This window comes from Nannobrachium achirus (assembly GCF_963921795.1).
Source record: "Nannobrachium achirus genome assembly, chromosome: 23".
Lineage (NCBI taxonomy): Eukaryota > Metazoa > Chordata > Actinopteri > Myctophiformes > Myctophidae > Nannobrachium > Nannobrachium achirus.
This window is the reverse complement of record NC_137830.1, coordinates 39,468,939-39,496,149: the sequence shown is the minus strand read 5'-3', so window position 1 is coordinate 39,496,149 and position 27,211 is coordinate 39,468,939. Positions and strand designations below refer to the sequence as shown.

The 27,211-nt window shown below is 41.6% G+C and overlaps 1 protein-coding gene across 1 annotated transcript in view; it reads left to right on the top strand.

The window, feature by feature from the left end:
* Positions 1-26,354, top strand: part of LOC308308913 (PRKC apoptosis WT1 regulator protein-like) — a gene marked incomplete at its 5' end in the record, with an annotated part of 43,952 nt that extends 17,598 nt beyond the window's left edge. Inside the window, 4 exons of the mRNA XM_080754369.1 lie at positions 7,449-7,483; positions 14,844-14,955; positions 18,526-18,630; positions 26,008-26,354. Of these exons, the coding sequence (XP_080610495.1) occupies positions 7,449-7,483; positions 14,844-14,955; positions 18,526-18,630; positions 26,008-26,094 (339 nt within the window). The 3' untranslated portion in view covers positions 26,095-26,354. The remainder of the gene's footprint in view (positions 1-7,448; positions 7,484-14,843; positions 14,956-18,525; positions 18,631-26,007) is intronic.
* Positions 26,355-27,211: the final 857 nt, after the last annotated feature.

Sequence of the window (27,211 nt, the reverse complement as noted above, 5' to 3'; positions counted from 1 at the left end):
CACTCGCACTCTCTCACTCTTTCTATGTCCCTCTCTCTTTGCACTCGCTCTCTCTCTCCTTGTCTTCTTTTTTCATTTTCTCACTTCCCCTTCAGAAACGATGCCAATCAGCATTCAACGCTCATTAACAAGCCTCATTTGCTTTTTTATTTCTCACCTTCCAGTCCAAAATGACGATATTATCTTTTCTTTTTGCAGAGCATCTTGTCAGCACGGCAAGCAAATGTTCACTATCCACCTCAGCTGCAGAAAATAACACCTTATGTGCTGCCTGCAAACTGTTTAATTATGTTGTCTTAGGAAATGTGATGATTTGAATTTGATATGCTTCCTAGATGTGTTCATTAAAGGATTCATATCGATGCCGCTGACCAGACCAGTATTTGTCGTCTTAAAGGAACAATGAAACCAAAATAGCACATGGTTTTGCCAGTTGAATTCTTAGACCCCACCTCTTCATTCTTTAGGTTTCGTTCAAAATGCCAATCATGCTTACTTTTTGAAAAGCACATCTCGCATGACCTGACTGAATGCCTCCAGAAAGATGGTGATTTTTATCGGCTTTGCAGGGCAAAATAGACTGAGCGCCCCCGACGTGCAGGTTTGTTGCAGCTGGCTTGAATGCTGAAGACGTTCTATTGTTGGACTTGAAGAAGGCATGCCTTTGGAGATTTTCACAATTTAATGGGGTGTCAGAGTTGCGGTGAAGATCACAAAAAGCCATAAATTCCCTTTTCAAGAAATGCAAATCTGCTCCATCAGGGAGTTTGGACAATCTGTAAACGGATGCATTCACGAACACACAGAGCGCACGCACACACACGCGCACGCGCACACGCACACGCACACGCACACACACACACACACACACACACACACACACACACACACACACACACACACACAGAGAGTTCAGTCATCATAGTTATCTATACTGATTGGATATAATTGGTATCCTGATCTGAAAATGCAGACATGTTACTGAACAAACACTTCATGGCAGTGATCAGAATATAGACATTATAGACAGAATATAGACAGATATTATTGTTATGTAATATATGTACAAAAAAAGTAATTTATTTTAGCTTGAGATTGATGAGCGCGGAAGCGTGTTATAGATATTTAATTATTGATGGAAAAGGGGTGGGAGCAATAAGCTAACTAGAATTGACAGAGTCAATTTTTACAAGTGTGCCTGCAGCTCGCTAAATGTGCAACCTTGTGTAGCGGTTTGGACGGTGAGACAATCCACCAAGTTGTAAAAGAATTACGTCGGCATGGTAAGGCGGATCGGAACGAAAAGTAATAGCACACCATTCCCGACCGAGCCGCACGTTTTGATGTATATATTGCGGGGGTGGCGTAAATGGTGCGGCACTAGTTACGTGCCGAGATTTGGGGAATCGTACGGACAGACTGTCTGTCAGAAAGAAAGAAAGACTTAAAGCTATACTGTGTAAGTTGCTCAATAGTGGTCTGTAGCAGTATAGCAAACCGCGGTCGCGTCTGCTTTTTTCGGCCGTTTTTTGCCGCGGACCGGGCCGTCAGACCACCGCGTCTGCCTCGCCTCGCCGAGACGCTTTCAATGAGGTCTCCCGTGTCCCTCTACGAGCAGCGGTTGGGGAGTTACATGCTAGACTTCTAGACCAGCGTAAACAAAGCTGTTGAAGCAAGCTATTTCCTGAAAAGACGCAAGATGCACTGTAATTGGCCAGTAGTGTATCATGTGTGTATGATCTGCGATGTGATTGGCCAACGTATACACAACGTATACAGATGATGCAGATTACGTCATTTTGCCGCGAAATTCTCCCCCCCCTCACGGCTCATAGAAAACATATAAAGAGAAGGCTTCAGAAGCTGAAAATAACGGAGTGGGTGTTCTAAAACTTTAGCGATTTAACAGTTAGGACAATTTTAAGATTTGTTTTATAAAAAAAGTTACATGGTATAACTTTAAGTACTGTATGAGCGAGTACAATATGTGTTTTGCCATTGCATGACAGGCACACTTAATTATTTGCTTTCGTCATTTGTTGTATTGTTTTTAAAATTGCCTTATTCAAAATAAACATTTCTTAGATCTATTTGACACTTATTTTTAACCAAATAAATGTGTTTATTAACCACTTAAGCCCTAGTTTATACATTTTTGTATAATAGTGTGAGAAAATCTACAAGCTTGTGAAGCTTCTCGATTTTTGAAAATGGATTTATTTTATTAAAATGTATATCATCAATTTCCATTTTGAGGATATAAAGGACACATACTGCCTTAATGAGTTTACATCTTAACAATCTGGGATATATTATTGATTTGTGTATGATATCCCGGGGTGTGTTTTCTCAGTATAGTCCTATAAAAGGGGCTTTGGGGTGCTGTCAGTTGTGTTCAAGCATGATAAATAAAGTCACCCGAGCCTGTACAGTGTGCAGTTCTATGGAGGAGTCGTATGTGAATTTCATTGACCTTGTCGCAGGCTCACACCTAAGACAAATGGTTCTTATGCTCTGAAGCACCACCATTAGGCATGATGGCCTGTAATATGGCAAATGCAAGCTAGGATGATGTCTGTAAAGGAGGCATTTTTTATCACTGTCAGATGCAAGCATTATTGCCACAATGTTCACAGTAAGCGAACACGGATAGAGCAATGAATAACTGTATTTTGGGGTACTTTTCCATACAGGAAACGAGCTACATGTAAAATTGGAAGTCGTTTTATGAATAACATACTGTATAATGTATTTATTTTTGTTTGGAAAAAAAATATAAAAACCTTTAACTGGAGAAATGTTGATTGAAAAACTATGTAACATAACTATGGATGTCCTTAAATAAAGAATATATATATATATATATATATATAATGTTAATAATAACAATAATAAGGTGGTGATGGACATACTCGCTTAAGAAGTCAACGATGGCCTTATTTATGCATGAACAACTTATGGTATTATTTGCACTTTCCTCTGGGCAAAGAAAATGTTTGTTAGAAAATGTCCCAGTCCTAGAAAGAGCCAGTACAATATGGCCACAGGTCCAGACGTATGTGGCTAATGTTAAGGCCTCTAAAATACCACATCAAAAAAGTATTTTGAGCAGGGACGTGCTGGGCCCCTGATTCAGCCTGGGAAAAAGAGTTGTATAGGCCCTCATTGCGCGCTATAGAGAGAGATATCTCTCTATAGCGCTGCTGCTACTTCGCCATTTCAGATCATGACAAGTGACAAGCCAGTGGGCCAATTACATGAGTTATATTTCCTCGTTGTCGGGTGGAAACCTTGTATGTCCAAAACCGTTTGTTTTGTATTTATCATTTTAAAAATGATTTAAACTAGTGAAAACAGCCGATCTACAAGCACACAACGCCTCGCACCGCGAGGCGTTGTGTGCTTGTAGATCGGCTGTTTTCACTACTTTTGTGCGACGGCCTTGTATGATGAAGCAGGGCTTTGCTTTACGAAAAAATTTACAAATTTGAAACTTGGAGATACGAGGTTTCTGCCTGACAGTGACGATTTACTTTGTTGGCCGCACAGCCCCCAAAATGGAACAAAGGCCGACATTTTTTTTTCTTTTCCTAATGGCCGGCCTGGACCGGCCGGGAATGAACCGGCCGTTCGGGAGTTGTCCCGCTTTTCCCAATGGCCAGCACGTCCCTGATTTTGAGCATACTGAAAAGGAATGCTCTGACCCCATGTTTTTGGTCAAAGCCAACATCTTCCTCTCCATTGCACAAGAGTGCCAGCCTTTTCTAATAAAATACCAAACTGATAAGCCAATGCTACCTTTCCTATTGAGTCTTTTGTAACATCCCTTGTGTTACTGTAGGGGTTGAGAGATAAGAGGAGACATTTTTTCATCACATGAGGGGAATTCAGTCACCAAAATACACAAAAAAAGTATTGTTCACGTGCAGTTTGAATAAAATGCCATGTATTGAACTTATCTGGATTTGGTCTTAATTTATTTGTATGCTATATAACCTACCTACTACCTAGCTACAATCTTCTGTAAATTATTTGGCAACATAATAGTATACAAGTCATGTTCATTATAATTAAATTAAAATAGTTGATTAGATGATTAGATCACAGTATTTACATTATCCGATGTGTAGGAACACTGAGAGTTAAATCACCACTGAGTGCTTTACTGTACACTATTGTGCTTCTTCGGGTCCATTGGTGACCAGTTTGACCCAACCGTCCTCAATTATTTTGGGCCATATTGCAGTTCATCACCTTAGAAAGCAATCAATTCAGTGTTCTGACCCTTGACAGTGGGCTTTGGGATATGGGACTCTGGCATATGCTGTATGTCACAGAATACACCTGAAATCTCTGGTACAAACATTGACACATACATTCATACAAAATCGTATTTTCATTTGAGGGCAGTAGAAATCTATCCAGGGCCAGGGAATGTTAGCCCTTTGGTTCTCCCAACTATCGAAGTATAAACACGGATTAACATATAGACAGCATTTTCTCGAGTGCTGTACCATAATGTATATTAACAGAATAATGAATGATTGTGTACTATAAGCGGGGGATCTAGATGTATTGTACATTCATAGTAGAGATTTATGTTTGCACACACCAGCCACCTCAAATCGAATCTAAAAGCCCTCCCTTGGATTTCACTTTTAATTTCTCTCCTCTCTCTATTTCTGAGTACTAAAAAATCTCATCATGCCTCAGCTCTTTCACTCCGTTCTATCTCTAAACAGCATTCCTCAACTCTTCTCTCAAGGACAGTGATGTGAGACATTGGCCATCCCAGAAAGCCTTAATCCTTAAATAAGTCCATACTTTATGTGCAGTGAGCAGAGCTCATCTGTGACCACCAATGCAATCAACTTTCCTCAAAAGTTAATTTCCTAGTCGTCTGTAGTTTGGCACAACACCCTGCTACTGGATTTGAAGTTAGTTTTAATGGAAGAATAAATCTGCTTTATTAACTGGTATTTCCACAAACATTCTAAAGCAGACTTCAGATGGACGTACTGTAAAACCCAACCATTTATTATACACTGTGTAAAAAAAAAAAAAGACCACTATTGTATTTTGGCTCATTGCGGCAGCATCGGAGAGCCATTCCCAATGCCTATCCTCTTCGCTATCCTCCATCTTAGTGAATCTGTCCAGGCCCGAGTCGCTGGAGAGAGATGGGGAGAGGGATTCTATACAGCACTGAATAGTGCAGGTAATGGATGATATGTCACTGAGACAGAGAGGCTGGTGCATGCTAAGAGCCAGGGCACAGCGGCAATGCACACCCACTAAAGCCCGGGTCGGACTGATAGAGTGAAGCCGAGCGGAGAGTCCTCAATCAAAGCAGTGGCCCTTCACGGCACAAGGCCTTAGGAAAGAGGAGATATGTATTCATCTGATAGTGCCTGTGACACAGACCTCATTTTTAAGATGGAAGCGCTACCTTAGCAAAAGGGAATTTGCGGGGAGCATCGCTACAGTATAGATCTAAGCAACCTTTATATTATACAGTAATGGGAAAAGATGATAAACAATGCACCTCCTGTTGAGGAAAACAAGATTGTTCAGAAACAACTCGGGGCCAAAGGGCTCTGGGTATAAGCTATTAAATGCAGCAATGCTTATCTATATATCAATTTAGCAGCTGCTGTTCAAGAATGTTTATACACAACCTAAAGGCTTTCTATAAAAGCCACTGCTGATGAATTTCAGTTATCCTGTTAGATGGATAAATATTTTTCTTTGTCATGTGTTTCATCTGTGCTGAACAGACACCGCCTAAGGCATGCTATACCAGCCGACCGTTTTTCAGTTTCCTGACACTACGAAGTACCCAAACGCTCAATCGGATGTGAATGGACTTTGTTATAAATACATTCATCTCATGCCGTTTCCACAATGGGATAATTAACTTTAAAAGAAAATTAAAAGAAAGTCCATTGAAGCGTAAGGTGCTCCCAATCAACATTTGATTAATGATTAGAATAAAACGGCTTCTTTATTCTCAAGGATAGTCACCTTCGTTCTGAAGTGTTCTTTAATTGCGACTGTAGGTTGATATGATATGATATGATATAGTACTTTATTGTCAGTTCACACTGAAATTTGTCTTGCAACACAGCAGCCATGTATGCGACACATAACATATATACAAACATTTGACACGGGTAACAAAAACAAGACAGGTTTACATACATAAGGATAATATAGACAAGAGCAGTGTCCACCGCCAAGCCTACCTATGGCCAAACTCCTGATTAAGCCTTAAAGTGGACTGATGGACAAAGGACCTTTTTAGTCTGACCTTAGTGTATGCTGGAACACCGTATCTCCTTCCTGAAGGCAGCAATCTATATTCTCTATGCAACACATGGCTACTATTAGAGGTAATATTTCTTGCCAACCTTAGGATGCTGTTATCATACGTAGTCGTATATAGCCTCTGAAGTGGTTTTCCGACTATCTTTGAACAAATGTTCAGTTGTTGCAGCAGTTGTGACTTAAGGGCTGCAGACAAGCATCCATACCAGGTGGTACTACAGTACAGTACTGAAGAACACTCATAATGACAGACGTGAAAAACATAAGAAGAATCTGTCTACTAGCACCAAATGATCTTAAACGGCGGAGGAAGTAGATTCTTTGCTTTGTTTTCTTACACACAGATTCAATCTGATCTTTCTTTTTTTCAAGTTACTTTTATTGCCACACAACCAGGTTGGTGGTATTTAGTTTCAGTACAGAATGTTTCTTTCAGCCTTGACAGAGACATGGAACAAGACATAAAACACATGAAGACATTTTCACCATTACCACTTCCAACAATAAAAACAGACAACCATTTTGTTACAGTGAGGGGGGGGAGAGGGAGTGGGGTACTGAGGGAGTTCAGAGTTCGTATGGCTGTGGGGAAGAAACTGTCTTTGAAGCGGGTGGTCGAGGCATGGACTGATCTATAGCGTTTTCCTGAGGGTAGGAGCTTGAACAGGAGGTGGGCTGGGTGGGAAGGGTCCTTAATTATTTTACTGGCACGGGTGATGGTACGGGAGGTACAGTATATATAGAATTGAGAGTGGGGAGGTCACAACCAATGATTTTTGCTGCCTTATTGAGTAGAGTAGAAGCGGAGCAACAGGTGTTGATTCACCCTGTACTTCCTCAGTTGCCTGAGGAAGTACAGTCGCTGTTGGGCTTTCTTGGTGATGGTGGCGATGTTATAGTCCCATTTAATTGTATTGCTGATGTGGGTTCCAATGAATTTGAAAGAGTCTGAGAGGGTTATGGGTTGGTCAGATATTGTCAGTGGCAATTTAGGTGTCATGTTAGCAGTCCTAAAGTCTATGGCTATTTCAGTGGTTTTGGAGGTATTGAGCAGGAGGTTGTTAGTTGATATTGGCACATTTCCTCCTCCTCATGCATTCTCTCCTTTGTTTTCTCTCCAGGAGTCTCCAAGATCCGGGAGCGGTCGCCATAAGAGGTGAGCATGAGAGCTTTCGTTATTATGAGACTTGAAGGAGCATTATGAATGAGGTGATAAGTGAAAGAATGATTTATTATGATAACTTACTGTAGGTTTGCTTCTAATTTCATCACATATCCCTTTCCTGTGTTTTTTCCCCCTTTTTTCACTTTTGTTAGTTGTTAAATATGTATTTTCAACAGAAGAATTTGATAATAAGTAATCATCTGATGCTGTTGTGTGATGAAGTTAAAATTAGCCTTCACTGTAGAGTTTGAATCTCTCTCTCCCCTCAAGTGGTTGACTTAATGCCCACCCCTTTTGAGTCTAAACAAGTCTACACTATTATTCTTCTGCATGGCAGGCAGTGCTGAAACAATATTCTTCTGCATGACAGGCAGTGCTGAAACAATGTGAAAGATTTGAGCCAGTAATGCTGATGTTTGACTTGACTACTCTTCGGTAGCCTACATACTGTATGCACAGAAACCTATATCATAACCGTGTGCAGTGTGCACACCTCTCCCTCACACGTCTCTATTAATTTGAAATTGAGCACACAATAGCCAAATATCCCTGGTCTGTTAGCTCCCGTCATTAGCCAGGGTTAACACATTTAGGCCTAGAATTATTGAATGCTTTAACCAGTGAAAAATAGCAGATACTGTATACAACCTCACAGCGTGGCACTGAGTGCCGCGCTGCGAGCTTGTATAATAATACACAATAATGTGTACCCGTTCCAAATGCAGATTTGAGCAGCTTGGTGGTCAGAGCTGCCAACCCTCATGCAATGAGCGTGAGACTCACGCAAATGAACCTCTTCTCACGCTCTCACGCCACACATCGTATTTCTCACGCCGTCATATCACTAGCCGTCACAAAGTGGAAAACTGCGTCAACTCAAGTGTCACTGAGACATCCACTTCGGCCGCGATTTGAGCAATTAAAGGGCTTAAAATATTGTATCTGATTCTGAAGTAATGATTAGATGCGTCGCGGTGTGTGCGTGAACGTCTGGTGTGAGGAACGCTGCGTGCACGTTCCTGCGCACATCATTCTCTACAGTAAGATCGACAGGCGACAGGAGGATCTAGGCTACAACATTAATTCAACACGTCCAAAATGCCCATTGCTTACAAGTAGGCAGTTTAAATGAGGAGGGACTTTTGGATGGATGCGTGTGCATTGTGCAAAAAGAACAGATCTTCAAGCAAAAGACGTGTTACTTGCAGCTTAATGTAAACATTTATCCATAATTTTCTCATCCTAGTAAAGCCTGATAAAAGTATCAAACTCCCTGTAATAATAATAATAATAATAATAATATATATATATATATATATATATATATATATATATATATATATATATATATATATATGGCACCAAAGCCCCGCCCATAAAAGGGACAAGGACAGAATTCATTTGCAAGTGTGACTATTAATGACATCAGGGATATCCATATATGGGCATAAAAGGGATTGTATGATGTCAGGCGTGATAGACGTCATAGGTCTATGATGTCAGACGACAAGGACGGAATTAATTTGCAACATCATTGTGTCACGCACTGTGACGCACGCACAGGATCTGGAGGTTTTTATGGTAAATGTCAAGTCCGTAAAATGTAAGAAATTCTTTGAAGTAATAGACTTTGCGTCGGGAAAAGGATTTGAAATGAATATTGGTGTGTTTTTAACGGAGCCATTGCAACATCATTTCTCTCTCACTCACCTACTGGTAGCCTAGAACAGGGGTTCCCAAACTTTTTTGTCTCAGGGCACCCCATAAATATTTTTTTTAATCCGAGGCACCCCTACATTATAATTTTCACTCCCAGCACATTATATTTATAGCATATCGTTGTTGTCGGGTGGAAACCTTGTATGTCCAAAACCGTTTGTTTTGTATTTATCATCTATAAAATGTACTAAACTAGTGAAAACAGCAGATCTACAAGCACACAACGCCTCGCGTTGCGAGGCGTTGTGTGCTTGTAGATCGGCTGTTTTCACTAGTTTTGTGCGACAGAGGTTTCTGCCTGACAGTGACGATATTTTAGTGATTATGTTGCGAGGAAAACGTTGAGATAAAACTGACAGAAAATATCTTTGTACTTCAAGTTTAAAATGATACTAAATATTTTTTCAAGTGTCCAAATAAATTCCAGATATTATCAAATGAACTCGAGGCACCCCTGGACTGCCATCGCGGCACCCCAGGGTGCCCCGTCACCCACTTTGAAAACCCCTGGCCTAGAACAGCAGCCTGGCTATCCATCCTTGTTCTGTGTGGACAGTCTTTAAGCCTGTTGTTCTTGTCGCTCTCCTGTGGTGCTATATGCGTTAGGTTGTTTTATTATTCACTCTGGTGCAGAACCCCAAACATAAACAAAACACAATTTTATTCCTGTTAGTTCCTCATGACAAGGTATTAAAAGGCTGGATAATTAGATATTTTCCTCCGGTGTTAGGGGAACCATAAATTGGAAATGACTATGCCAGTAGGTTTTTGGCCTTTATGATTCACATAAATGATTAAACTATTATGGTGTATCAGTGGACATAATTGTGTTTTTTCATTAACTACTTCAGAAACAGCACAGTAAATTGTGTGGAAATGTTATTTATTTTATAACACTTGGTTCAGTATTTTATAGTTTGGCATCGCCAACTGTCAGTGCCAGACATGAGTTTGTGGCATGGCCCGTACACTCTCACACCACGTTCATTTTTATATGTCCCGAGAGTGTATGTGAACCTTCTTACGCAACCTTTTCCTTCTCACATTTTATACATGAGGCCTCTAGGGTCTTAATAGTCTAAGATCAACTCACTCTATCAGCCAAAGTGGTTAGCAGTGGTCTCAAACTTACACCCATGTAAAACCCAAATAAATTGTATTGGATTAAGGATCTCGCTTCTGTTCGTTCAACCACTTACTCAGTCTCAGATTATCATCATTATAACTGAACCATAGTTAAACCCTGGCTTTTCTATTCTGGGGCAAAAAAGCTGAGAGAAATGATTGCAAAGCAGAAAGTTTAATAAAAAAAAGTATTTTAAGCTGCACGGCTCAACAATGTGATGAAAGTAAAGAAATAGTCAGCACACAATGAATGTCCTTTTCACATAGTCTTTTATTTACCTCTCATGGACTGAGACAACAGACACGTTTCAAGCTCACAATGCTTTGCTTAATTTGTTACGCATTGTGAGCCTGTAAATCAGCTGTTTTTGGCTCTGCGTCAACATATCTGCTTTGGTTACCATGGTAACGACATTGGCGTCATGGCTTTCTCTCTTTATTTGTATTCATCAAATTCTGGATTTTCCTCTGACATTGCACACATATATCGTCATTAATTCGGCCGTTCGGTGCCACCGAGATTTTGTGACTCCCCGAATCGAACCGACATAAATTCGGTTCTAAAATTGTAGTATGAATCGGTCCTTTAGATTTGGCAGTGCATGAACCTCGCCTTTAGTGCTTTAGTCCTGGTTTGAAATATTTTGCATAAGACAATAGCCACTCTGATCCCTCCTGCCAAGTTCACCAGCTGACACTCTCAATCTGGCCATGTAATTATGGCTGCCGCTCTGATTGGCTGGTCTCGCCACACTTGGACGCTCTGGAGTCCTGGAGCGGATAGGCTGCCAGGTGGGCACCAGGGGCGTCACAAGGGGGGGAAAAGTGGGACTGAGTTACTAGGGCCCAGAGGGGCCTCAAATATTTTATACTTTAGCTATTGAAAAATAGCAGACAAACAAGCTCACAGCGCGGCACCGAGTGCCGCACTGCGAGCTTGTAGATCTGCTATTTTTTGAAACGTCGTGAAAATGTGTGCAAATCTTTGAATATATGTATTTTTTTAAGCGAACGTTTGTAACTCAAATGTTGCTACTGGGGGGTCCCTGGAACGAAATATTTTGAGATGGGGGTCCGTGGCCAAATACACATTTTGGGGGTCCTTCACATGAAAAGGTTTGAGCACCACTGACATAGAAACATAGTTTTTTTTTTTAAACTTAGAGATTTAGATTTACATTTACATTTATAGAATCGATTTTTCAAAAATAGCAGATCTACAAGCTTGCAGCGTGGCACGCGCTGAGCTTGTATTCCTGCTATCTTTCAGTAGTTGAAGCACAAAAAAAGCGTAATAATCCGTTCCCAGTCTAAATGGGTTAAACCCCTTCCCCCTATGAAGAACGTTCATGGGGGCCCCACAGTGAATCCTTGTTCCCAGGGCCCAGAATTTGGTGCGACACCCCTGCCACACGCAAGCACATAACGGTGCTTGCGTGTGGCAAATTATAAGGTTTTAATGATCAGACAGCCATAGTTCTATAGTTCTCTGCTGTGCTCCAGGTAGGGATGGGACTATATGAAAATGTCATATCACGATTATTGTGACAAAAGAAATCGTGATTTACGATATTATCGGAATAATCATAATCCATTGTCCTGGGGCGGAACATTTGGCAAAAAATAGCAGATCTACAAGCTTTTAGATCGGATATTTTTTGGCAAATACATTTGATAGAGAGTGGGAAAAAAAGAAAAATAATACGTTATCAAGTATCAAGTACGTATATTATAAGTAGCTTTTACCAATTATAGAGGGTTTAAGGGGTACTGGATATGCAGCTCAGCAAATAAAAGGTGAATTGATCCAGTACATGACAGCTAGAGGACGATATCACGATAAATTAAATCTCCACAATACGATTATCGTGTTTTTTATCACGATAAACGATAATATCGCTTATCGTCCCATTCCTGGCTCCAGGATACAAGGCTCTCCCCATGTCACCGCTCGCTCTTTCCCACCTGCTGAGATTCCCAGGAGTGGGTCATTGACTCAGCCTCCCCTCTCTACCAGGTGCTAATGGGCCACAGTGTGCTGTTTAGCATTGAAGAACTTGGTGTTTACACTGGGCTTTTAGCCACATAAGCTCTATTTTAAAAGAAATTGCTAAAATAGACGGTTTACAAGCTAGCAAAACATTTGTGAGCTTGTAGATCTGCTATTTTCACTTTTTTTGTAATGTTTAAAAACAAAACTGGATAGTTTCATAGTAAGGTTACTAAGAGAGCTTGTGTGGGCGTGTGTGTATGTGAGAGAGAGAGGGGGGGAGCAGGACGACATTGGAAACGTATTTGTTCTGGGTTTAAAGTGGCTGTAAAGCAAAACATATATATACAATATGTATTCCCAGTTTGCCACACCACAGAGCTATATAGAGCTATAATGTTATACTGTATCTAGAGAACGGACGGCCCTGCCCCCACCTAAGTTGCGTGCGTGTGTATATGTGTGGGCGCATGCCCCCATGTCATGCCTGTAATGAAAGCCTAGCCTTGAAGAACCAGTGGGAGTAACGAATAAAACTCACTCTATCTTTGTATTGCTGACTGCCCGGGAGAGCATTTCAAAAACTTTTTTTTTTTTAAATTTTCAAAACAATTTGAACAGGCAGGAGCATCCATACTGATTTACATTTACATTACATGATTTACAGTGCAAGACTGAAGTAAACAGCATGAATCCTAGTCAACAAACTCCAGAGTAAAAGGTAAAATGAATAGAGTGCAAAGACAACTAAAAGCAGCAGGCACTGCAATGTTTAGCCCCATCACAGAGTGAGGGGAGAATATGCTCACTTCAAGTTCCACGATAACGTTCTGCATGTAGTTGCATTATGACTGGCAATGGCTCGGGTAGAGTAGCCGCCTTAGAACACAAAGTGTTCCCAGTTCGATCCCCGGCTCGCCAAGAGTTAGTGTCGAAGTGTCCTTGAGCAAGACTCTGAACCCTCGTTGCTTCCGATGAGCACGTTGGTGCCTTGCATGGTTTTCTCCACCATCGGTGTGTGAATGGGTGAATGGAATGCACAATCTCTGTAAAGCGCCTTGGATAAAGGTGCAATATAAATGTACCACTTATGTATTCCGTGTTGCTGCTGTTGCACAGTCTTGCGGACCATGTTAAACCAACGTTTCGCTGCTTGTACAGTACATTTATGAGTCGGTGACAAATACATCCCTTGTGTTTCTTCAAAATCACTTTTTCTATAAATATATATATTATATCAAGTCACTTGTGATAGGGAGCAATGATATGGTTCAATTTGCCCATAGGCTTGTGGATTCAGAACTTTCTGCTGGGTAGAACAGAAATATTTGGCGCCACTCATTACATATTTGCTCTCAGCGTACCACTAGTTCGGCGTGAGGTGGCTTATCTATTCACTCCTACATTTTAGAAACCACTCCTACATTTTAGATTTCTTTTCATATTCTGAATTCTGATAAAACAGCGGGGTTTCTCGCTCCTTTCAGACAAACAAAATGGAGGACACTGACTATCTTAGATAAACCTTACCCCTAAATATTTTTGCTCTGAAAAGCACTGGACCTCGTTTGAGTAGTATTTCCTTCTTAAAAGTAGCTGCCCTCTACTTTTGATTAGCATATCTGTCAAATGCTGAAATGCATCAGAGCACAGGTGGCAAACAATTCAGTTCTGTTAGTCCATTGTCACGCCAGCAGCTTTCCTGGACGTGTCCTTTTCAGAAATATGCTGACAGAAATGCAAGGCTTCTGTAATAATTCCTAGAGAAAATATAAACTTGGCACAATCCATTGAGTCAAGAATGAAAAAAGAAACAAACTCATTTGAAGTTTTCCACATGAATAATTATTTAAATAAAGTCCACATGAATATTCCCTCCTGGTCGCCCCAGAATCCTCTCGGCAGACAGCAAGTGGAGGGTAATCATATGCCTCGCTAACTGAATACAAATGCCTCACACGCTTTTATCATCAGCTGAATAGAAGCTGCTAATTGCATGTAGAGAAGCTGTGCCACTTGTGTCATTCTTATGCACGATGGCCATGCACAGTTTGAATTGTTTCTAAATCAAAATCCTTTTTGCAGGAATGTTGTAAACCCTTGACAGTCTTTCGCCATTAATCGTGTGGGAGGCTCTTGAAGGCTTTTTTGTTTTTTATTAAACTGAAAGGAGTGAAAACCTTGCCATGCCATTAAAGTCTCATTACGTGGGATGAATGCAAGGTTGAATGTCAGCAAAGCTTCTCAAGAATCACACTTTGATTGTTGTTGTGTTTTTTTGTAGAATTTTCTTATTAAATTACCTGAACCTTGAGTGGGCATTACGCGTGTCTGTGTGTGTGTGTGTGTGTGTGTGTGTGTGTGTGTGTGTGTGTGTGTGTGTGTGTGTGTGTGTGTGTGTGTGTGTGTGTGTGTGTGTGTGTGTGTGTGTGTGTGTGTGTGTGTGTGTGTGTGTGTGTGTGTGTGTGTGTGTGTGTGTGTGTGTGTGTGTGTGTGTGTGTGTGGCACACATTACAGTTCTGCAGGGCCTGGGTCTGAGGAGGAGCTGGGTGCAAACAGCAGAAACAGACAGGGTCGTCATGGCAGAGAGGCTGGAGGTCCGGATAGAAGGACTGAGGAGCTGGAGAAGGTATTGTATTGCACAGTGTTTCCTCTGCATTTACTCAGCCTTACCAACATGAACTACTGTTGTCGTTGTAGAGCAGTGGTTCTCAACCTGTGCATGCACATTCCCACTAAGCCAAGGATTTTACCTCTACTCATTGTGGCGTTTAAAAACAAACTATTTGCTACTACTCTTACAGATATGTACCGACCTATCGGTACACATTATCTTTGGGGTCATGTGATCAAGATGTATAAGTTAGACTTTTTCAGATCCCATTCCAAGTGGCCATGACCAAAATTTGCAGGCCCTGGATAGACAACCTGGCGGACTACATGCTCCATGCTGATCTACAGTACAGTGGAGTGGAAGCAAGGTGAAGCTGGGAATGTGGACATCTTAGCATCCATCGTGTCAGTCAGAGCTTTAAAGGACTACCTCACCTCTGGGACAACCAGATCTACACGATCAACACAATTCTGAGTTATTTTTTGTGTTCAATCTGTGTTTTTAGATATTTTAGTATTTCAGCATGCTACAACTGGTCATATGATGCATTTTGCATCATATGATGCAATAGATGATGCAACATCATGCAACAAAGCATCATATGACCAGTTGTTGCAGGCTGAAATACTAAAATATCTAAAACACAGACTGAACACAAAAAATAATCAGGATTGAAAACAACAATAAAATAAGATCTGGTTGTCCCAGAGTTGAGGTGGTCCTTTAAGGCCCCATATACACGAAGACGATTCACTGAATCCAAAACGTTTACAGTACAGACGGAATCGTCTCAAGAAATGTGTGTGCCCACACGAAACCACTGAAAACGTCTCCAGAAACCACTGTAGTATATGCCAGGCCTCTGAGTGGCGCTGTAAAGCTGCCACAAAGTATCATGTCCATAGGAGGGGAGCCGTACACTTTGCTGTAAAAGACCTATGGCGCTCAGCAGTAGGACGAACGGAACGCTGGCGGGCGCTGACATGTTTGTTGTTGTTGGAGGAGCTTGGCGCATGCGGATTAACGGACATCTTGGGCTGTAATGTCATCGTTTAGGATGTGTTTTGGGTTGTACAGACGGAGACGCGAAGCTGGTGTCTTCAGATTTATTCACTCTGGGAACCAGTTTCAAAGATGTGCGTATTCGGACACCCAAAACGCCGGCTCCGTGTGGCAGACAGGTCTAAACGATTAAAAACGTATGCGGATTCAAGTACTGTGCGATCATTTTTGTATGGACGGCGACTAAAACAAATATTGAACCTTAAGTGGTGCTGTTGTAGTTGTTGCCATGTATCTCTCTTTCTCACACACACACACACACACACACACATGCACGCACACACCCCAAGTACACTGATTTGCTTTACTTACTTTAATCTGATGACAGGTTTTTTGACGAATTTACTATAAAGGACCCCAATGGAAACAAGCCATAGGCTTTTTTGGGTTTAAATCCTCTTTGCAGACCATGTACTTTCCTATGCTTTTGCTAATAAAGTATTCAATCAATCAATCAATCAATCAATCAGGTATTTATCTCATGAAATATCATTTGTTATTGTGATAATTTGACATGTAAAACATTAAAACTAGAGACCAGTTGCCAGGTTAACATCTTATAATATCTAATAAATCATGTCTGACCATTTATGTTTCCCTGCAACACAGACAACATGCCTTTATTGATAGGTATAGACAGTAGGCTGACAGGAAGAGAGATGGGGAGTGACATGCAGCAAAGGCCGTCGGGATCGGGACTCGAACCTGTGACACACTGTCAGGCTACACTGAGCCTAGGTGCCTGGACTGCTGCGCCAGCGGCCCAGGCCATCACTTTCCTTTTTAAGATTGTGACACAGTATGTACTGTCATTCAGAGCAGCCACGGTAGTCGAATAAAAATAAAAATCAAGTGTCACTTCGACACGAGCACTGTAGACATTCGGAGGCTTTCTCATTTGCAGCTAATTGAGCCTCAATTATTGAGGCTCTTAATGTTTAATTTGTTGCCATCAAGTCAAATTAGAGACCTGGCAGCAAGCCACACTTGATTCCAACTTTAACATTTTGCACTGTAAAGATATAGACGCACGTTAACATTAGAAGATGTTAACGTGCGTGATTGTGGCGCACACACAATCTGACACAGCTGACACCACGGACCCATGTCAGTTTAATCCCCCCTCCCACTTTGCAGGACATCGATGACATCGAAGAGAACGAGCTACTCGAATAGGAGAACACGATTCTGCTAAAGGTGGTGGGCTGATTGAGTATTGATTAGCTACCACTAGAACTGTAATAACTGGCATCTTTGCAAGAGCATTCATTACCTTGCCACGAACACGTTTAGAATCGGATGCTTCAGATAAGCAAAACTTATTTTAATAATGTAGCCTGAAGCCAAGGCAAAAGGAGCCAAATTCACAGACGGAGTGTCATGGAACAGCTGGCTGTCTGTTGCATCAACTCACAGTCAACTGATGTTTGTGTCAAAGCTAAGGTGTTCAATGTCAAATATTTGTTTTACCTTCATTTTAGGCACATTCGTAACAATGAACCGCAAGCAAGAGAAGCCGGCACATTATATAGGCTACAGATTATAATGTGATAATACAGAGAATTTAAAGAACTACTGCTTAAATATTTCAACATTTTGAATCAAATGTAAGTTAGATTTGTTGTCCATGAAATAAGAATTAGAAGCATAGTGTGGGAGAAAAAAAACAGATCTTCAAGATCAACAGAACCGATCAACAGAACCGCCGCCTTAATTTAAGGCCAAGTTATACTTATTCCACATAACGTTTGTTGATGTTTCATCAATTAACATAATGGTAAAACTTGCTGCGGCACGTTGTGAGGTTGTAGATCGGCACAACACCCTTGTGAAACTGAGCATAAATCAGGAGTAAGCCAACTTCACTTAAACCAGTAAGACTCCCTAATCGGGAGATAAGCGACCGTCAGGTCACAGTATACACAAAGAGGCCTGTAAGTGACAGACTGACTGACTGACGGACAGACAGACAGACAGACAGACAGACAGACAGGCGATGGAGGTTTTGCTAGTAACTGCGACCTGATGGTAGCAATAAAACCTTAATCCTTGAATCTGTGTGTGTGTGTGCGACTGTGTGTGTGTGTGTGTGTGTGTGTGTTGTGTGTTGTGTGTGTGTGTGTGTGTGTGTGTGTGTTTGTGTGCGCGTGCCATCATTGTCAGTCACTTTATATGGAAAAGATGGTGCCATCTATAACCATAGCCTAACGGGGGGTCCGGGAACCCCTAGGGGGTCCTCAGAGTTACTACAGGGGATCCTCCAAATCTTTGTGTGATAGAAACTTTTTTCTCCTTTTTTATATGCATGCACTTGAACCCGAGTGTCCATATTCTGAGAACTTTAGCCAAAAATAGCAGATCTACAAGCTCTCAACACCTCGCGCTGCGAGAACTACAGTATATGGATTCTGTTAACAGGTTGTGGGGGTCCCTGCTTCATCTCTCTCTCAACTAAGGGGTCCTTGGCCTGAAAACGTTGACGTTGTGTGTGTGTGCGTGTGTGCGTGCGTGTGTGTGTTTCAGGAGCTGGCCAGAGAGCGTCAAGAGAATGCCCGGCTTCTCAAAGCTCACGAGGACAAAGATGACCTCATTGGGAAACTGAAGGAGGAAATTGACTTGCTGAACAGAGTGAGTAGTCCTGCTTTCACTTGTTTTATAATGCTAGCACTCAGGCACGTGCACACATATACATCAAAGGGGACTTGAGCCCCTGCCCTTTTATCCGTCTGTAAAAAGTGCCCTCTCCAGACCATGAATGCAGTTTTTACTATGGTGAAAGAAATGCAAATGCTCTCTTTCCATGCCATACCTGAAGGCAGCATTCAAGATAATCGCCTTGTCCAAACTCTCCTGAACTTGAATGCAGCATCTTAAGTTGAAAGAATTGCCCTCTCTGTGTAGAAATCCAAGCCCTTACGCCACACCTCCAGTATTCACTTGATTATGCTTAGTTCAGTGTGGTATCAAGCACCGAAGATAGTCACAGCGCGACGCATTGTGAGCTTAGAGGTCTGCTGTTTTCAATATATTCACCAAAGACACTTTTTTTTGGAATTTCAGCCCCTGCCTCTAAGATTCTCTGCATGTCCCTGGTTATGTTGTTCCTGTGCCTCATATTATTTAATTGTTTTAGTGTCAGTCATGCTGATATTTGTGACATAATTTCTCCTTTCTACCGGAATTACAGTACATGTATGTGTCTCTGGCTGGAACGCCACAGACATTAAAGGACAACTCCGCCCTAAATCACTTCTAGGCTAATTTTCCTACTTATATTGATCCAAAAAGACTGTCCATGGGGTCTATTAGGCAGAAATGCCCTTGTTGTCCAGTTTCCCCAGCAGAACCCAGCAGCTATCGCTTTTACACTATTTGTTGTGTTCAAAAGTGATTTTCTTTTTCATGAATGTGTTACTAGTTGTCATTACAAACACATCCATGCCTTGGTTGTCCTACACAAGCCACCACAATCTCATAAATAATGTTTTGGGGTGATCATTCGGCACAAGTGCCAATCAAAGTGACTGCACTGGCCAATCACAGGGCATCTTTTCCGGGACTTGGCAAAACACATAAAAGCATAACATCTGTTTAGCAGAGTGTGATGGCTTGTGTGGGACAATGATGACATGGATGTGTTTGTAATGACATCTAGTAACACATTCATGAAAAATAAAAACACTTTTGACCACAACAAATTTGAGCTGCTGGGTTCTGCTGGGGAAACTGGACAACAAGGGCATTTCTGCCTAATAGACCCCATGGACAGTCTTTTTGGATCAATATAAGTAGGAAAATGAGCCTAGAAGTGATTTAGGGCGGAGTTGTCCTTTAAGAGCTAGTAGCTGCCTAGTACAGTACAACCACAGTCTGATGTTGCGTTCAAACCTGGATAGTTCAAGCGGCGCGATTACATGCAAAGTGAATGCAAAGACGGGACGACGCACGACGCGGCGCGAGTGGTCACTTCGGTATCTTCGCCCCCAGTTGGGAAAATCCAAGTGAAGTGACCTTCGCTTCCCCCCCATCGCATCCTGACAGCCAGTCTGCGAAATTGTTGCTTGATTTAAAAGAAAATCTATTTGTCTTTAAATATTTTTAAAACATTTTCCACATTAATGTTAAAAATAAATCATGCTTCTGTCCATTCTGAATAGCTTGTATACATGATTAGGTCTACTGTCAGCCTGACACTCAGCCTGAATTTACATTTCGTTTCACTCCATTATTCAGTCTGAAATCGCTTCCATCTGCAGCAGTTTCTGGTATGGGCGTTGCCAAAGAGGCAGTCTTCTGCGATTGGTTCACCGCCTGACCAATCACAACAGTAGCAAAGCAGATGACATAGTTGTTATTGGTGTTGTTATGTCTGGCTAGCCTGTTGCTTGCTACTTGCTAACCAAAGAAACAGGCAGAATAGGAGCGCTACGAACTAGTAATCAAACACAACAAAACATGTCTGCTACTGATGTTTCAGTCGATACGATCGCATGTTACTGCGGCGGGGGACGCAATGTTTATGTTTGGGAGTGTGCGGTACGGTCCGGCGGCGGCGCTGGGTTACTTAGAATCGCAAATGAGTTCTGGGAAAACCCAACCCACGCTGCTCACAAGCCCCGACTTCATCGATTTCACCCGAGGAAAACCTCTTCAATGAGAGCGTCACCAGACCTGAAACGCTGAAACAAAATTTTAAAGGGGCATGGCTAGAGATTCAGGGTCTGGAACCAGGCTAGTCTACTGTGCAATTGACAGATTGTTGATAGAATTGACTGGTTCTCAGTTAAGGCATGTTTAAAAATGGTAGTGGTACAGCCACCCTATACTCACTGTACCTTGTGTTTAAAATAATGTTTAATGTTTAAAATAAAAGCATGAATATATTTATACATAAAACAAAATTTTACACATAAATATACATTATATGATTTACCCCGCCCCCCCATCCTATCTGGTGGTAGGGGGTCCCTGCTCCATCTCTCCCCATTTGTTTGGGGGTCCCTGGCCCCTGCATCAGACAATTGGCACTGGGTGAATGGGTTAAAGAAAAAGGTTTTTTTTTTAAAAAGAAAAAGATTGCCTACCCCAACCCCCTGGGATCGAATCCCGCTGCTGCTGCCACATTCTTTCCAACAACTTAATGTTTTTTTTTGTGAATAAAGTATAGTTTTTGACTGCGACGGAGCCGCGCCGTCTCAATTGAACTTGAGCTACGAGCTCAGGTGAGCGAGTCGCTGTGCCGACCGTCACAAGGGGGGGTAAAGCCGGGTCATTCCCCAGCCGGGTCATACCAAAGACTATAAAAATGGGACCCAATGCCTCCCTGCTTGGCACTCAGCATCAAGGGTTGGATTGGGGGGTTGATCACCACCAAGGGGGGTCCAGGGACCACAGATGAAAATTAGCCTACGGCTGGCTAACTCTGGCTCATTTACATTGAAGTGAAAACTGACATGTCCATTAATGAGCACGGTCCCTGTCAAATAAAACAAACTTTCAACTTTAAAGTGGGACTGAGTTACTAGGCCACCGAGTGCCATGTTGCGAGCTTGTAGATCTGCCATTTTTTGAAACGTTGTGAAAATGTGTGCAAATCTTTGAATATAATATGTATTTTTAAGGTGAACATTTGTAACTCAGGTTTTGCTTCTGGGGGGTCCCTGGAACTAAATATTTTGACATGGGGGTCTGTGGCCAAATACATATCATTTTGGGGGTCCTTCACATGAAAATGTTTGAGCACCACTGACATAGAAACATAGTTTTTTCAAAAAACCTTTGGAAAAAATGTCACGATTTTTCAAAAATAGAAGATCTACAAGCTCGCAGCCGCACTGTGCGTTTGTATATCTGCTATTTTTCAATAGTTGAAGCACAAAATAATGCGTAATAATGCGTTCCCAGTCTAAATGGGTTAAACCCCCTCCCCCTATGAAGAACATTCATGAGGGGCCCGCTGTGAATCCTTGTACCCAGGGCCCAGAATTTGGTGCGACACCTCTGCTGCCGCTCAAAGTGATTACTGGCTAATCACAGCGCGTCTTTTCCGGGACTTAAGAATCTAGTTATATCACTCATGTTGAGTGTGGGGTAAGTGGTAGCCATTCACTTCCCCACCCAGATTCTTTGCAGCCGGTCCTGGGACTTGAACCGAGGACCCCCGTACCTTATTTCTCAGACTGTCAACAAGCTCCTCCTCATCTCACAACCACTGCCCCCTGAATTCTTGGTCATATAGAGGTTGGTGGTATAAAAAAAATGCAGTTATTTTTTCAGCATCTCAGAAGGGGAACTCAGCAGGGGGCTAAAAGAACTGAACGCCTTTCATGTCTCAAATATTTTGAGAAGTCAGATCACAGCCCTTCCCACTGAGGAGACATTCCAATCCAAACAAGAGAGCAGCCCCCGGCGCCACAAAGACATCGGTCCAGGTTATTGTGTAGGCTTCACAGGCCGGTGGAGTGTCCATTTCACTGGGCCGCTTTTTATTATCTAACTATTCATCTACCGAATGTCTGTCCGTCCACCATCTGACCGTCTGTCTGCATGCTGACATCGCTGATACTACACAGTGTCGCCACCATGGTAACAGCCGCATGCTGAAACAATGCCCAAATTTGGAGATGAGCATGGTGACATCCACCATGGTAACAGCCGCAAGCTGAAACGATGCCCAAATTTGGAAATGATGTCCGCCATCTGTCTGCATTCTGACATCACTGATAATAAACAGTGTCAGTGTTGATAATAATAAAAAATATCTAAAAAGAAAAAGATACACAAAAGTAATGGGGAAAAAAAAGAAAGAAGAAAGGAGTCAACCAATCGCAGTCAAAGATATTTTGTATTATTTTACTTGTTTGTCATGATGTTTTGACCGATATTTAGCGTTACCCACTGCCTTAAAAATGTATATTAAACCAATATATGAAAAATACATTTTGACTTAATTATACAATGTACATGCAAGACAAAGTTGTGAACTTAACTGATCTACAAGCTCACAACATGTCACATTGTTTCCCAATGCAACACATTTTTTTAAATCCTGACGCATCTGCTGCATAATTGCAGATAGTGACGTCATCACAAAAAGGCAAATAATGGCCAATATATCGGTCTGGCTGTACACAGCGTCCATGCAATCAATCTGCACACAAAGGAGGCAATAACATTGTGAGGTCAGGAGAGGCCTGATAGCATCACATGGGCAGGAAGTTGGTCATAAGAGTAAGCCTTTATGTAAGAACAGTCGACGCGGCGATAGCCATCAAAAATGTCCCTACGAGAGCCTTGCGGCCTGATGGGAAGGCTGTAGATAACAGCTGATCCAGTCTGGCGTCTCCCTGCTCTCGGCAGAGCAAGATTGAATCCTGACTCAATGTAGAAGTTTATTTGGGAGTGAAAGCATAGATAAAGCTGATCTGTTGGACCAATATCAGCCTCTGGATATACTTTGAAGACAGTAAGGCTATGGAGCACAGAGCACTGATAACAGGTGCATACAAGCTATGGGCACAGAGGAAAGTTTGACTTTATCTGACGATGGGTATTGTGATATTTTGTAAAAACGTTAAAGCTACCAGTTGCCAGGTTAAAATCATATAATATCCACACAGTGAATCTTGTCAGATCTGAAATAAGCTGCACTTTTATTTCCCTATTTGCTGCGATTAAAAAATAATCCTGGAGCCTATTTTCGTGAATGTGTGTTTCGTGATTTTGCGAGTACTGCTGGTTTTATTTTGACCGCCCGTTCCCGACTGCGCCGCAAAGTTTGCGTTGGGTCCTGCGGGTACCTGCTTCCCATGCATGGCTCTACATTGTGGGTTGAAGAATTTGTAGAAGGAGGAGAAGGAGGAGGCATTACACAACAGGAAGGTGTCAACGGTTGACCCCAATAGAATCGAGTCTACCGAATAGGGATGGGACGATATGAAAATGTCATATCACGATTATTGTGACAAAATAAATTTTACGATTTACGATATTATCACAATAATCAAAATCCATTATCCTTTATCCTTGCCGAAAAATAGCAGATCTACAAGCTCACAACACATCCCAGCGCGACACGTTGTGAGCTTGTAGATCGGCTATTTTTTGGCAAAGAGATTTGTTAGAGAGCGAAAAAAAGACTGTATCAAGTACGTATATTATAAGTCTGCAAATAAAAGGTGAATTGATACCAGTGCATGACGGAGGACGATATCACGCTAAATTAAATCTCCACGATACGAGGATAATATTGCGTATCGTCCCATCCCTACTACTGAATTAAGGGTGTGAATCTGCCCAGAGAAACCAAAAATCAAGTGTCATTCAACTCAAGAGCACTGTAGACACCCGGAGGCTCTCTCATTTGCAGCTAATTGAAGCTCTTAATGTTTAATTTGTTGCAATCAAGGCTGCGTGGTCAAGTGGGAGACCTGGCAGCGAGCAGAACTTGATTCCAACTTTGACATTTTGCACACAAGTGTGTCGAGCAACCAAACTCCCAACCAAATCCTAACCAAACTACTGCCAAAACTGCCAGCATTTTTTTGTTTTTCTTACCTTTTAAAAGTAGTCAGAGCATATTTATCTCAAGTAAGATCCAGTCTGATCTCAAACATGTGCCGTCGCAGGAAAAAAAAGTGTGCTAAATGGTCAAACCGTTCCAAAGATGTGAGCTACTATAGTTTTTGTTAGCATAGTCTCGCGTGGTCAGACTGTTTTGCAAATGCTCCCGTCATACAATCTGGGGCAACGGAAGTCTGATGATGAATATCCGGCATGAGAATTAATAATGCGGATGTGAGGCCTCCTCTCCACTTCCGTTTAGTTTTTACAGTTGTGCACATTTATCCTAATTTAAATCAAAATAATCTAAGTATATTTAGCTTGCTGCTTTGCAGAAATGATATTTTTTAGAACGGAAATGCCGGCTTCTGTTACTGGGATTTTGGGAGGTGTAGTTCCAGACTCTATATACTGTAGCTTTCAGAGATTGTGGAATAGTTGTCTGGCTACGAGACTAGTTAGCATAAAGCTCCCGAAAACAGGAAACAGGAAAATAATTGTTTTCCTAACACATTTAACATGGGAGCAGACAGAGATCAGTTTTTCTTTTAATAATGCCTAAAAAAAATATTATCCGGTTTGGATCCGATTTTTTTTACAGCAGATGTTTGCAATGGGAATAAAAAAATAAATAAAAAATGGAAACTTGGTTTTGGCAGGCAATGAGTTAAACCCCAAGCAGCTGTCCCTGTGCACTAATAAGCAGCCGACATCCCAACTTGGAGATTTTAATTCCCGGGAGGTCCAGGCGGTGCACCAGTTTGTGCACAGGAAAAAAATCTGGGTTTTTCCCGGTAAATTATTAATTTGTTTATGTTGCAAATGGTTAAAAAAATTCTGTGAGTTTTAGTGCCACTTGCGGGTGGCCGGGAGGAGACTCCCACAAGATCCGAGAGACTTGATATGATATGATATGATATAGTACTTTATTGTCAGTTCACACTGAAATTTGTCTTGCGACACAGCAGCCATGTATGCGAAACATATACAAACATTTGACACAAGGGAACCACAGAAAAACAGGATTACATACATAAGGATAATACAGACAAGAGCAATGTCCACCGCTTAGCCTACTGTACCTATGGCTAAGCTCCTGATTAAGCCTTAAAGTCGACTGATGGACAAAGGACCTTTTTAGTCTAATCTTATTGTATGCTGGAACACCGTATCTCCTTCCTGAAGGCAGCAACCTATATTCTCTATGCAACACATGGCTACTGTTAGAGGTAATATTTCTTGCCAACCTTAGAATGCTGTTGTCATACGTAGTCGTATATAGCCTCTGAAGTGGTTGTCCAACTATCTTTGAACAAATGTTCAGTTGTTGCAGCAGTTGTGACTTTAGGATGTCTGTAAGCAGTCATCTACTGGGTGAAAAGTATAATTCCCAGTAAATAACCTGCTCCTACTCTTACTTTCATCCCCCCTCCCATTTCGCAGGACATCGATGACATTGAGGACGAGAACGAGCAGCTCAAACAGGAGAACAAGACTCTGCTGAAGGTGGTGGGCCAGCTGACGAGGTAGAAGCCCTGCTTCTCTTCTTGCCCTGCTCTCTCGCTGTGGACCAGGAACCCAGTACCAGAGCCTACAAACCCAGTATCTTCCTGAATGAAGCATCTCCACCTCTCCCTGATTCAACCCATTAAGACCTGGAACCACTTTAACCATTATTTTATGGGGGTCCTTGATATGAAAAAGTTTGAGAACCACTGATTTAGAAGAAGGAGATTTAGAAGACATTTATAGAATCGGGTCAAAAATATTCAAATATTCAAATACTTCAAAAACAACAGATCTACAAGCTTGCAGCACGGCACTCTGTGCCACGCTGTGAGCTTGTATATCTGCTATTTTTTTTTATAGTTAAAGCATAAAATAATGGTTAAAGTAATAATGTGTAAGATGCTTCTTATAATGGGTTAAACGCTGCACAAACGCAGAATCCATGAGCATGGTTTATATTTGTCTATTTTGATTCTGTCTTACTATTTACTGTTGCTTTGTGGAAAGACAAACTGTAAAGTAGTGGTGGTCAGAGCCTCACAGCCTTAAACACATCTTCTGGAGAGGATCTTTTTCACTTGTTAATGGCCTATAGTTATTTTCTAGGGAACGGGGAGCTTTGCGATGATATATATTTAATGTAAATGTGTTGTACAGTATATAGGCCATTTAGATGTGTTCATTTTTAAGTTTATTAGTTTAAAAAAAAGTAAAATAATAAATAAAAGTAAAATGAATGTATGATTTGCCTCAACAAAGCACATAAGGTCTTTTTAAGTTGGAAAAACAACATCTGTCCTTTTGAGTCGCTATCGGTCCACTATTGTACACACATTACTCACCCGGGTCATTTTGAAATGACATCTCCATCTCTCCTCAGTGACGTCTGACATCTCTTTCAGTCATCTTGGCCTGGAAGGTCAGACTTTTGTGCGATGGAGCCTGTGATGTGGTAGTCGGTCCAAATTCAGCACAGCACCAAATACCTTCCAACGCATGTGACACTTTTTTTTTAAATCTTCAAATACCGTTTTAGATTAGAGTAATTTCCTTGAAGGAAACGCTAAAGCCTGGTGCTTTTTTTTTCTTCCAGTGCCAGTTTTAAGCCTAATTTAAACTTTGTTGAGCGATGAGGCTT